Consider the following 12,198-nt stretch of genomic DNA (forward strand, 5'->3'; position numbering starts at 1 on the left):
CCGGTTTTAAGGGTCTTTGATAAGTGTCTATCGGAGTTTCTATGTTAAATTGAAATCAGTTGTGGGCCATTTTCTTTTTAAATCATAATGATTTTCTTGAAATATTTTAAACAAAGAATGCCTCTGATATTGCCCCGACTGTAACAGATTATGAAAATGAAATTCAGGAAAATAAGGGATTTGAAGGGGCCATCATTGAAAAAAGACCTTTGTCTGTAACTTTTTTATTTCTCAATGAATTTTCAAACACTTTTCATATTTGACTTTAGCATAAAGAGAGCAATTTAAAAAATATGGTCCGTGGGGTCACTTTTTGACCCCTTATAGGAGTTTAAGAGACCTGAAATATTGTATTTTTAAGTTTTTTCACTTATAATAATGTAAGAGTTATCTCTCTTTGTCAACCTGTTTGGAGTCTAATATGCTCTCTACGTTTCAATTTTGATATGCATATGAAGGGTACTTCCGGTTTTATGAGTCCCTAGAAATTGCCTATGGAGATTTCTATGTTAAATTTGAAATAACATTTTATTCATTATATCAAAAGAGAAGATAGCAATTTTTGTGATATTTCACAAGAATATTGACTCTCGCATTTTTCAAGGTAGTAAGGCCATGGAAATAAATATCCCTTGAATAAAAGGAATTTTAGGGGTCAGTACAGAAAAACAGCTTTTTCTCTGCAAATTTTTTATTTCTTTCTGAATTTTCAAATAGTTTTCAGATTTGACTTAAGCATGAAAAGGACAGTTCAAAAAATATGAGTCATGGGGTCATTTTTTGACCCCTTATAGGACTTTTAGAGACCTGAAATATTGCATTTTTAAATATTTTAAAACATAATCGCAAAAGAGTTATCTCCTTTTACCCATCTGTTTGCAGTCTACTATGCTCTCTTTGTTTCCATTTTGGTATGCATATGAAGAGTACTTCCGGTTTTATGAGTCCTTTAAAATTGCCTATGGAGATTTCTATGTTAAATTTGAAATCATGCTTGTTCCATTATCTCAAAAGGGAAAGAAGCAATTCTTGTAATATTTCACATGCATAATAAGTCTGACACTGTCTTTAAGTGGTTAGGTCATAAAAACAAAGTTCCCTATAAAATAAGGGATTTAAGGTGTCAGAACTGAAAACAGTTTTTTGATTGTAACTTTTTTATTTGCTCACATATCTTCAAACTCATTTCTATTTTGAGTTGAGAATAAGAAGGAAAATTTCAAAATTATTGTCCGTGGGGTCATTTTTTGATCCCTTATAGGACTTTTAGAGACCTGAAATATTGTATTTTTAAGTCTTTAAAAAATGATGATGTAAGAGTTATTTTTCTTTATTGACATGTTTGGAGTCTAACATGCTCTCTACGTTTTAGTTTTGGTATGCACATAAAGTCTTCTTCCGATTTAATGAGTCCCTTAAAATTGCCCATGGACATTTCAATGTTAAATTCTAAATCATCCTTGTTCCATTATCTCAAAAGGGAGGCAAGCAATTCTCGTGAAATTTCAAATGAATATTGTTTCCAGCATTGTCTCCAGGTGGTAAGGTCATGAAAAAAAATCATCAAATAGAAAGGATTTTAGGGGTCAGCTGTACGGAATACAGCTTTTTCTCTGTAACATTTTTATTTTCCAACCAATTCTCAAACAAATTTTGGTTTTGCATTAAGGATAAAGAGTAGAGATTAAAAATTATGGGCCGTGGGTAACTTTTTAACCCCTTATAGGAGATTAAGTGGATTGAAAAACAATACATTTTCGTATGTGTTTAATAACCAAGAAAGAGTTACGTCTCTTTGAGTAGACACTGATGTAAAAAGAGTATTGTTATGCTTGCAATTGAATATTGATCTCAAAAGAACTTTTGCAAAATTTTATTATATGATTTTTTTTTATATTGTAAAGTATTGAGTTTTCTTTTAAGATTCTTTATTTTGAAAGGTCAAAAAGCCCTCCGTTTTTGTTGAACGACAAAAAGATCTAGTTATTATTATTTTTCTTCTTCCTGGGAAAATCTTATCCGCGAATGATCTTTTAAACAACACGTCCGACTTAGGTGAAAAGATTTGCGCAACGGAGGTCATTTTGCGCGCACGTGCTTGCAAGAGTGCGCACGTGCAACGCGTGAAATGACCAAAGTAATAGAGACAGTCGTAACTTTTCTATTTTTTGATTATATGCTTTGATACTCATAATATAAGTATATATTAGTAGTACAGACTTGTTGACATGGTCAAAATAGCAAGATCTCACGCGCATGCACGTGCGCTTCGCTCTGATTGGCTGAAACTAAAGTCTCAATATCTTTCTTGTTTTTCGTCATAGTCCCTTGAAATTTTGAACTTAGTCACACAATATGAAGATCTACAGCATGATATATAATAATTTTCATGAAAGCAGGTACATGCACGTGTGCTGGCAAGAGCGCGCATGTGCAACATGTGAAATTACCAAGATAATGGATGAAGCCGTAATTTTTCTATTTCTTGATGGAATTTTTTGAAACTCACAATGCATGAATATAGTAGTAGTATGGACAAGATGACATGGTCAAAATTGCAAGATCTTACGCGCATGCACGTGCGCTTTGCTCTGATTGGCTGAAACTAAAGTCTCAAAATCTTTCTTGTTTTACGTCATAATCCTTTGAAATTTTGAAATTAGTCACAATTTATGAATATCTACCGCATGATATATAAGAATTATCATCAAAGCACATAAATCTACGTGTGCTGCAATCTGATTGGCTGAAACTTTACATGCCTATATCTTTCTTGTTTCTCAACGAAACAGGATGAAGTTTAGAATATGAATAGGTATTATGGATTCCTACATGATATTACTATCAAAATTGAATGCAAGGACGTGCTTGCATGCACATGCGCACACGCAATGCGTAAAATGAACAATATGTTTGAAAAATGGTAAAATTTATATTTTTATGACTTTTTATTGATTTCTGGAATAGAAAGATATGTTAATGGTTTAGACAACATGTCACGATCACCTTGCATGTGCATGCACGTGCGCTTGCGAACAATGCGTTAAATGACAAAAAGTTGATATAATTGTAGCTTTTAAAATTCTTTTATGAAATCCTGCGATACTAAGCATATTGAAAAAAGTTTTAAAGGAAACTTGCACAGAAAGAGAGTTGGGTAGCGTTTGGGGAACATTTGTAACGGTCCCCGTTATAATTAGAACTAGTTTATATTATCATGAATGATTTACAAGGTACTGTAAAACTTGTATGTGTATATAACTTAGGAAGTGCCAACTAGAATGTTTATTTATCTAATTACCACACTGTGTTCTTTTTCATTCTTTGTTCAACGAGTCTTGTGATATACATGTATGTGACCAAAAAAAGTGAGCATAAAATTTGGCAAATTTGAGTACATGTATCATATTGTTGAAGTGTTACATGGTTTCACTACATGTGATGACCGATAAGTATAGGGTTGTTACATTTTGATTACATACTAGCTGTCGTTTCGAACCCAGTGGATGTGTGGCAACAACAACTTTGACCTTGGAAATTGACTTACTTTTAAAATCTTTTACTTTGGACATTACTTTTGAATGATTAGGTTCAGGCTTCCATAATTCACATATGAAACCAAAGAACTAACAACTTTGGCCTTTGACCTTGACCCTGGAGTTTAATCAACCTGTCTGAAATCAATCATTACCCGGGCATTACTTTTGAACAGGTTGGCTAGGATTTTCATATTTCACAGTTTTACTTGTTGTGAGAAGACCTTGTTGAGAAATTAACATTTTAATTTGCATTAACAAAAGTTTATTCACTGATGAAAATGTTAGTGTTTCAAAATAATTATTCATAAGTAAACAAAATTGTTTTGAATTCAAACTGCATACAAAATATATGAATTCACATAAAAGACATTGATAATGTATCATGATTTGGTAATTTGTTTAAAAATCACAGATTTACTTTACAGACAACGAGTGTCATAAAATAATATTTAATTTCTATTATATGGTGAACTTTCTGAATTTGAGCGAAAGCATATAATTATTTCACCGTTACTACTCGTATCGAACAATAGATTAGAACGTAACCATCATTCATTGACAATGATACATGTTGTCTTTTCCTTTTTGCATTTTATCGTTTACATTTCATGTGATTGTTACAATATATAAAATGTCTGTTTGAAAACATAACGCTTATAAAACTATTCTTTTGTTATATCAAATATTGTAGCCATTTTTAAGCACGTTCACGTATTCTGAAGAATTGTTTCCAATCAAGTTTATCTCATTATGTCTGTTATCGAGTTCATTTTTGAATTTGGCTTTCTCTGATGCCAGAAACGTTGATGCAAATAAACAGAAACATTATGAATTATTTTGTTTGTACATCTTTTTTTTTACTGTTGTTAAGATGTTAAAAAAAAAAAACAAACATTTTGCATATGTCTATGGATTCATTTATAACAATGAAATACAACAAATTAAAATTTAAAGAAAAAAAATACTCACTGGAACGAAAGTCAATCAAATGAGCTTCTTACAGTATATTTAATTTATAACAATATTAAATAAAAAAAAATGATGCTCATATTAAGTATATAGATTCTTTGTAAAGTATGTAAATATACCTTTGATTTCTTTATTTAATATATTGTTTAAGATATTAAATTGAAGGGTTTTGCGCCAACGTCAAACATTCAAAGCCTAAGAAGCAGATAGTTTGTACAAACATGTGAGAAAATAACATTAATACGTAATAATTGACTACTTGGAATTACTAGTTGGGATCGGGTGCACAGGAGTAAGCAGCCGTTGTTAACGGGTAGTGCACCCTATATAACGACCAGGTGGACGAAGTTTCCGTACTCAATTTACCCCCCAACCCCCCAAACCCCACCATAAAAAAACCGAACCTTTAATTACCTTTTTCATGTCAAATTCAGTGTATCAATGAAAGTCCTTACAAGATCGTATAATTTTTTTTTAGTCAAATCTCTGTGTTTTAAATAAATGTGTGAAAAAGTTATAAGGTTTGTCGTCCCCAAATTAAATGACAGACACAACAATTAGATAGCTAAAACATAGAACATCTACATCATGTACATGTATTTGTGTAAAATGTAAGTTATGATTTTAAAAATCTCACATTCTTTGTTGTCGTGTGTTATCTTTTCAATAAAAGAATCTACACATGAACATTTCTCTCAGCAGATGTAGATATAGAACAAATCCATCTTTCATTATTTTCTGGTGGCCTTTTTTGTTTCATCAAAACTATATGAATTCCTTGAATGAAAACTTTATTTCCTGTCTATTTACTAACAACTGCTTGTCAAGCTTGTCACACTTTAAATGATTTACACATCAAGGCAAAAGTTTTTTTTTTTTTTAGCAGTTTCAAAATAACACGCCGTTCTTTTCATTAAGTACTTAAAAGATATCAACAATAAACATGGATATCGATTTCATGTATAAAGACTTAAAGACAAAAATAAATTCTTGTAAACTATCTACAGTAAAAACATCAAGATCCATGGGTCTTTAGCAGAGAATGATAATAGTCGGCATTGAAAATTGGGGCTTATGTTTTTGTGTTGGTTTAACCACCCCAACACACATTTTAAAAAAGCCCCCCCCTCCGCCCCCTTCATGCGACGCCTTGTATGTTTTAAATTAAGCTATTGTTTCTGCAAACAAATTTGAAACCACTTCTCTATATTATATAATGAATTTGAAGAAAGTTGAAAAATACTTTTCACGTTTTTATGCAAGTGCATGAAAATTATCTACGCGGATTTAATGTAGTGAAATTAATGTTATTTAGGTACAGAAATAACCGATTGTTGCTTCATGTGATACTATATAATACAATTACATGTACATGTATTGTAGGCATCGACTTGGGAATTTGTTAAAGCGGACATGTGAATATGATGTGCAAAGACGTGAGTTCTACTTTAAATGCAGTTTACAGAGGTGCTATTTTTTTTTTATAATAGGTAATTTACCATTTCAATAAAACGAATTTAATAATGCGACAGAAAACTAAATCTGAAAAAAAAAGAAATTTTCTTCCATTTCTCTCTGGCATTAGTTTCTTATGATTGCATCTATTATGACGTCATAAATGACGTACACCGAGTAACGTCATGTACAACTGTGATTACAAGTACCTATCAGTTTTTTCCCCTTTGATTTCAGAAAATGTAATTTTTAAATTCTTTACCTCATTATTGTCTTCAGTGAACAATTGACTGCTTTTTCTATCATCTTGTGCGTTACCTATTTAGTCGATGTCTTATGACCCACCATGCAATTAGTGACTGACACTAAAAAAGAAATACCGATTCTTGATAACAGCAAAGTTTAAATTTAACTCTTAATTCCTTACTTTTAAAAGCCATGAACAATAATAATAATTGACATGAAAGTTTGTATTTGCGGTATTCATACAATCATATAGTAAGTTTGAAAGTTGCACTTGTCTGTAAATCAATCTCACTCAGAAAAAAGTCGATAAATCGGCATTTTTTAAGAAAGTCTTTTTTAGACTGAACCCATCATATTTATTCCAGCAGTCAGACGTTCTATGGGTGCCTCAGTCAAAATTTTCTGACCTGTGGGATATGAGTGTCTATCCACTCTCATAATCAATATTATACACCTTTCTGATTGATCCTTTAAAGTTTGCGTAATAGACAAAGACAAATATTGTGGTTCTTGATCATAACTTTTTTTACATTTTGATTTTTGACATTTATTTTATTTTTTTCAACATGAGCACACTCGTTACCGCAAAATATTTTCATTGGAAATTACTTCATAAACAGTTATGATTATTTTTCTGTTTCAATATTTTGAGGTAACGACTGTGCTCTATGTGAAGTCCACGATTAATTATGTAAAATTTGAGCATTTTTCCGGAAAACCTCGAATCATGCTGCGGTTTAGAATATGACATCGTAATATCTGGTTTTGACGAAAGTGTTGCACAGTGAAATCTATCGATGTTTTAGGTTGATAATAACCCAAAACATATTTTCTAATGTCTTTTTCATAATTTACAAATTTGCTAGGCCAAATATGGCATATTGTGGGTCGAATTCTTATAACAAAAAACTATTTGTTCTCGTCTATTTTAAATTACACCGAATTCTTATTTTCGACAAGATTTTGGCTTTGATGGCAATAGATCAAATGATTTTCAAATATTTTAATAAAAAAAAATGAGAGAAAGAAAAAGAAATTAAATAATTATAAATGAAATGTTTGTTCGTGCATAAAGCATTGATGCTTCCTGATTGTACAGCTCACATGCACATACATGTATACATTACACATAAAAATTATATATGAAGAGTTTTTGCCTTAGGAAATTATGTAAATAACTTGCAGCATATACTCTTCAGACATAAAGAAATATTAGAAGCATTTATTTGTATTTAATTTCTGAATGATAATGTATTGTACATGGGATACAATTAAAACAGGAATATACAGTCTTGTCAATTCCTAATCCACTATGCTGCTGTATTTTTTATATTATTTTGTTTACATGTGATCTTCATTGTCTCTACTAAAAATGACATGAGAACAGTTATCTTTATTGGTTTAAATCACTAAAAAAACTGTTCTGTTTAAAGGCATTCCTCTTTGATCTTCTTTGATCATGCAGCAGGAGAACATGAATATTTCAGAATTATTACTAACACACATTATACCTCTCGTAAATCGAGCACATGCACTGAAAACCACAAATATAATCAACACTAAATTAAAACAATGAAATGGGATGATACCTTTGTATTTACACTATAAGATGATGGAACATGTATAATCATGATATGTACAAAAAAAAAAATGAATTAAAAGTTATCACAAACAATTCTCACACATATTTTTTACACTGGAGTTTAAATTTCATTGCAGTGCTATACCACCCCAATATATTAGTTTTATAATAAAAATACGTTGTCAAAATTTTTAAATGGCATGTTGGTCGATCCATCCAAATGGACAATAACCTATTTTTCCGGTAGTTAAAAAATACATTGCAAACTACATGTATAACTATTTTTAAGGCAATGGATCCAAGAAAAGTATCAGACCTATCTTCGGAATTTATAAGTTACCTCCAAAACTCCGTCAAAAAATCAGGATTGATTTTATGGCGGTCATCTAACTGGTGCAGAGGACAATTCATTGAGGCACCTGTCCTCAACTTTTTCTCCTCAATAAAATTATCATCGATTTCTATACCAATAATCTGATTCTTTTTTTCAAGGCAAGTAAATCCAGTTGTATACGAAAGATGTTTGTGAAACGTATTTGAGATGTCCTTCAAAGTTGCGTCAATACATTGCCTTATTGCTATTGTGATTTCTTTTTCCAAACACCCGCCTGCTTCAGAGTGCAAAATTTGAAGCTGGATAGAGTTACATGTAACAGCAACTACCAGATAATGATCCCTGTTGTTAAAAATTGCTGTGTTTTTGAACAGACATGTTGTTCCTTTACTTTTAAGGACCTCCAAATCTTCTATTTGCATTAATGTCACAACAAGGCGGTAATATAAAAAAAAAGGCAGGAAGTCAAATAGGAACACCAAAACCGGAGTTTTTGACTCAGAAGATTGGATAAACTCTTTCTGTGCTTTATCGAATTTCTTTTTATTCATAGAAGGCACATAATGACATTCCATTCCGACGGCTATCAATCCTAGCCTCATCATATACATAAGCAAGGTTGTCTTGTGATCCAAATAATGTCCACCGTTTCTTCTAATTTCACCGCTTCTTCCTAATACCTGTGATTTCATATCCTCTAGTTCCCAGATTCCTTCTAAAAGTGTATCTTTCAGATTTCCTGTTTCGTAATATTCCTTCCAGTCTATTTTACTTGCATGTATCCCTTTCACGTGTAACTTGTCTGTAATGATGGTTTTGAATGCGTTTATAAACCATTGGACATCTAGGATTACTGATTTTTGAAGACCATCCTCGTTAAAGAAGAGACATTTTCCAGCATCATGATAGTATCGAAGCATGTCAACAGCATTTTTCCTTTTGTCAAGATGTTTGACGGGCAACCTTTTATGCAGCTCTTTAAATTGTAATATCGGCTGATTTTCATTTTCATTGATTTCATCATTGAGAAAAACCCATTCGTGTGGTATTTCCTCGTTCCACCTTGAGTTTAATGTGATATCTAATATACATTTCTCCAGATCAGCTAACGGTTGAGCGGGTGGAAAGTGTGCCAAAAAACATTTGTCTTCTCTAATATATTGAGTCGTATCAGAATCGTTTGGCAATGCATTGTATAAAGATTGCAAAAGAGAATCCTTGTTCTGTAAAAAGAATGTAGAATCACCATGCATGTATATCACTCTAACTTTACAATGTTTGGAAAGAACACAAAACTATGTTATGACGAATTTTAGAAAGTAGAAGTTTGATTAGGGTTAGGGTTTGATACTGGCAGCATCGCAAAAGCAGTAATATAAAAGAGGAACTTTGAATTAAAATAGATGTAATGTTTATGGTAGAATAAAAAGAAAAATAATGTTGTCTGAAAAATTACATTATCACATACACGTATGCCTTAAAAATTAATAAATAATGACCTTGTATACTGATTCATCCCAGTGCGTTGCTACTATAAGTACTTCTACCTTATCTTCACTTCCATGTTTTACAGATGAACAATAGGTGTGGATAGATTTCAACCAAAATACAAAATACTCTGGAACATGAGCCTTATTCATTAGTATGAGAGAAATAAGAAATCCTACGTATTTCATTCACTAGAAATATGCAGAAAAATCAATAAAATTCTTGCAGTATAATGCTGTCAATGACTCCTATACAAAGTTTGAGAATTTTCAATTTCTATTTGAAGTTTTTTTTTATTGACACAGTATTACATTAAGATTAAACCTTTGTATGTCCATCCAGAGAATACGGTGTCCATCTGGTCACACACCGCTTTATCCACCACCTGGTCAAGGTATTTAGAGGCGTCTACAACCACAATGTAAAAGGCTCTACGGGTCAGGTAAATCTGATGACAAGCATAGTATGCACACTGTCCTCCAAAGTCAAAGAACGTTAGTGTCTTAACTGAGGGTTCACTCCTCTTTTCTTCACTCTTCTCAAAAATATCTCTAACCCGGGCTCTTCCTGCGAGATTCATGGTAGAATATTTTATAATAATAAAACACACATTTTTTTTCCAATTTGTACAATAGAGGCTTAGTCGTCATATGAGCATAACAAAAGACAATCTTATCATTGTTTAATTTAAATCCTTCTTTCCTAATCCTAGGTATAATAAACATAACGTGCTTATATTTATTTCCATGAACACTTTCATATCATGCTAAGTTTCAAAATGAAAATATGGGGCTTTCTTTTACATGAGTTTAGTTTACTATTACAAAGCAATCTAAAAGAATTGTCATTCTTTACAGATCTATCGTGTCATATCGTCCTGTATCCTATCGTATCGTGCGTGTATCCTATCGTATCGTGTTTTCCGTTTATCGTGTTTTGCGTTTTCTATCGTGTTTTCCGTTTATCGTGTTTTGCGTTTATCGTGTTGATCGTTTATCAGGCTCTATCGTGTATCGTGTTTTGCGTTTATCGTGTATATTCGGAAACCCTCGCTTTTTATCTTTACTACAGGAAAGAACTACCGAGGTATTCCGAGTTTCTTTTTCTTTTTGTTAACTAAAATAAGATTATTTTAACCAAGAAAGAGAAAAAGAATCTATTCCTTAGTTTTTCATCATTCAAAGAAATATTAAAGCGTGGAAGGAAAGAATAAATATATAAATAATACAATTAATAAATTAATAAAAATTAAAAAAATATAAATAAAATTAAGAAAATAATCATATCATAGTCAAGCAAAGAATCAAAATTAAGTTTTGAAAATGAAATAATCGATTGCCTGATTTATTTTAATTCATCGATCTGTTGATTTTTTGGGTCAAAATTTACTATTAATAATATTTTTTTTATAATTAGTCAAAGTCAATAGAGAGATTTTAATTTTCAGTAAGTCACGAGGTTTTAAGTACAGTACCTGATATATAAATGTTTTCATGTACATAAGTGAGAGCTTAGTGTAAACGTACATGTAAATGCGCAGTTGTAGCAGATTCATAATCTGTTGACACAGTTTACATGTATCAATGCACAGCACTATTATATTAACAATTATTTAGATTTCTCTTCAGGAAATTAGTTTTCCTGAAATATATAGTTCTTTAAAGCCTATTTCTTTGGTTCTTTCTTTCGGCCGGTCTTCTTAATGTATTTTTTCCCTAAGATTTAAATATTTAATTGCGAATTTTGGATACACCGCAGATTTTAAGCTTTAGACATTAAATACAAATATTTGATTTAATGCGTAAATTTCTTCCGTGAAATAAAGTAGTACTTGTAGATAAATGTATTAGGACTGGTACATATGTATATTTTTTTCATAAACAATAAATCTATTTGTAGAGTTTAATTAATTTATAATATATAGTACCTGTGAAAAACAGCACATAATTATGGAAGGGATTTTTGTGCAACAATTATGTTAAAATGTATGTTAAAATATCTATAATTAAACGAGTCATTGTTGACCCTTAAGATAAGAATTTCAACATTTACATAAATAATACATAGATTACACCCTTAAGTATAGAATTTAAAAAAAAAATATTACAGTCTCAATTTCATTATAATCTATTAAATCAGTGTTTAAAAATCTACAGTATATAAATGAACATTTTTTTAATTATAATATTTAAATGTACTTTATAATTTATATTTGAAGCTTTGCAAGTATTTGAATTAAAATATTGCGGTAAATAAACAAAAAAATCTTTTCTTCTTGTCAGAAAACGTTCCGCATTTTGAAACAATCCTATCAGGTTTTGCGTTTATCCTATCGTGAAGATCGTTTATCAGGTCTATCGTGTTTTGCATTTATCGTGTTTTGCGTGTATCGTGTTTTGCGTTTATCGTGTTTTGCGTTTATCCTATCGTGCGTGTATCCTGTCCTATCGTGCGTGTATCCTATCGTATCGTGCGTGTATCCTATCTATCGTGCGTGTATCCTATCGTATCGTGTACCCTGTAAAGAATAACGATGCGGGTACTGTATTATCACATAATTAATGTAAATACACAAATTTCGTACC

At 31.2% G+C, this 12,198-nt stretch overlaps 1 protein-coding gene across 1 annotated transcript; it reads right to left on the minus strand.

The window, feature by feature from the left end:
- Nucleotides 1–8,127: 8,127 nt before the first annotated feature.
- LOC134230986 (uncharacterized) lies at nucleotides 8,128–10,193 on the minus strand. The gene is made up of 3 exons (XM_062712854.1): nucleotides 9,938–10,193; nucleotides 9,625–9,743; nucleotides 8,128–9,348 (listed from the first exon to the last, which is right to left on the minus strand). The coding sequence occupies exons 1-3, from the start codon at nucleotides 10,191–10,193 to the stop codon at nucleotides 8,128–8,130; spliced, it is 1,596 nt and encodes a 531-aa protein (XP_062568838.1).
- Nucleotides 10,194–12,198: the final 2,005 nt, after the last annotated feature.

The sequence above is a fragment of the Saccostrea cucullata genome, unplaced genomic scaffold, assembly GCF_032062105.1.
Source record: "Saccostrea cucullata isolate Sc308-1 unplaced genomic scaffold, CSIRO_AGI_Scuc_v1 ctg4443, whole genome shotgun sequence".
Lineage (NCBI taxonomy): Eukaryota > Metazoa > Mollusca > Bivalvia > Ostreida > Ostreidae > Saccostrea > Saccostrea cuccullata.

Excerpts from the sequence above, each read along its gene's own strand:
- LOC134230986 (XM_062712854.1), bottom strand. The coding sequence starts at position 10,193 with ATGAATCTCGCAGGAAGAGCCCGGGTTAGAGATATTTTTGAGAAGAGT. Across the intron at positions 9,744-9,937 it reads CTCTGGATGGACATACAAAG|AGTATTTTGTATTTTGGTTG; the intron begins GTTTAATCTTAA and ends CTCATGTTCCAG. Across the intron at positions 9,349-9,624 it reads GGGATGAATCAGTATACAAG|AACAAGGATTCTCTTTTGCA; the intron begins GTCATTATTTAT and ends TTCTTTTTACAG.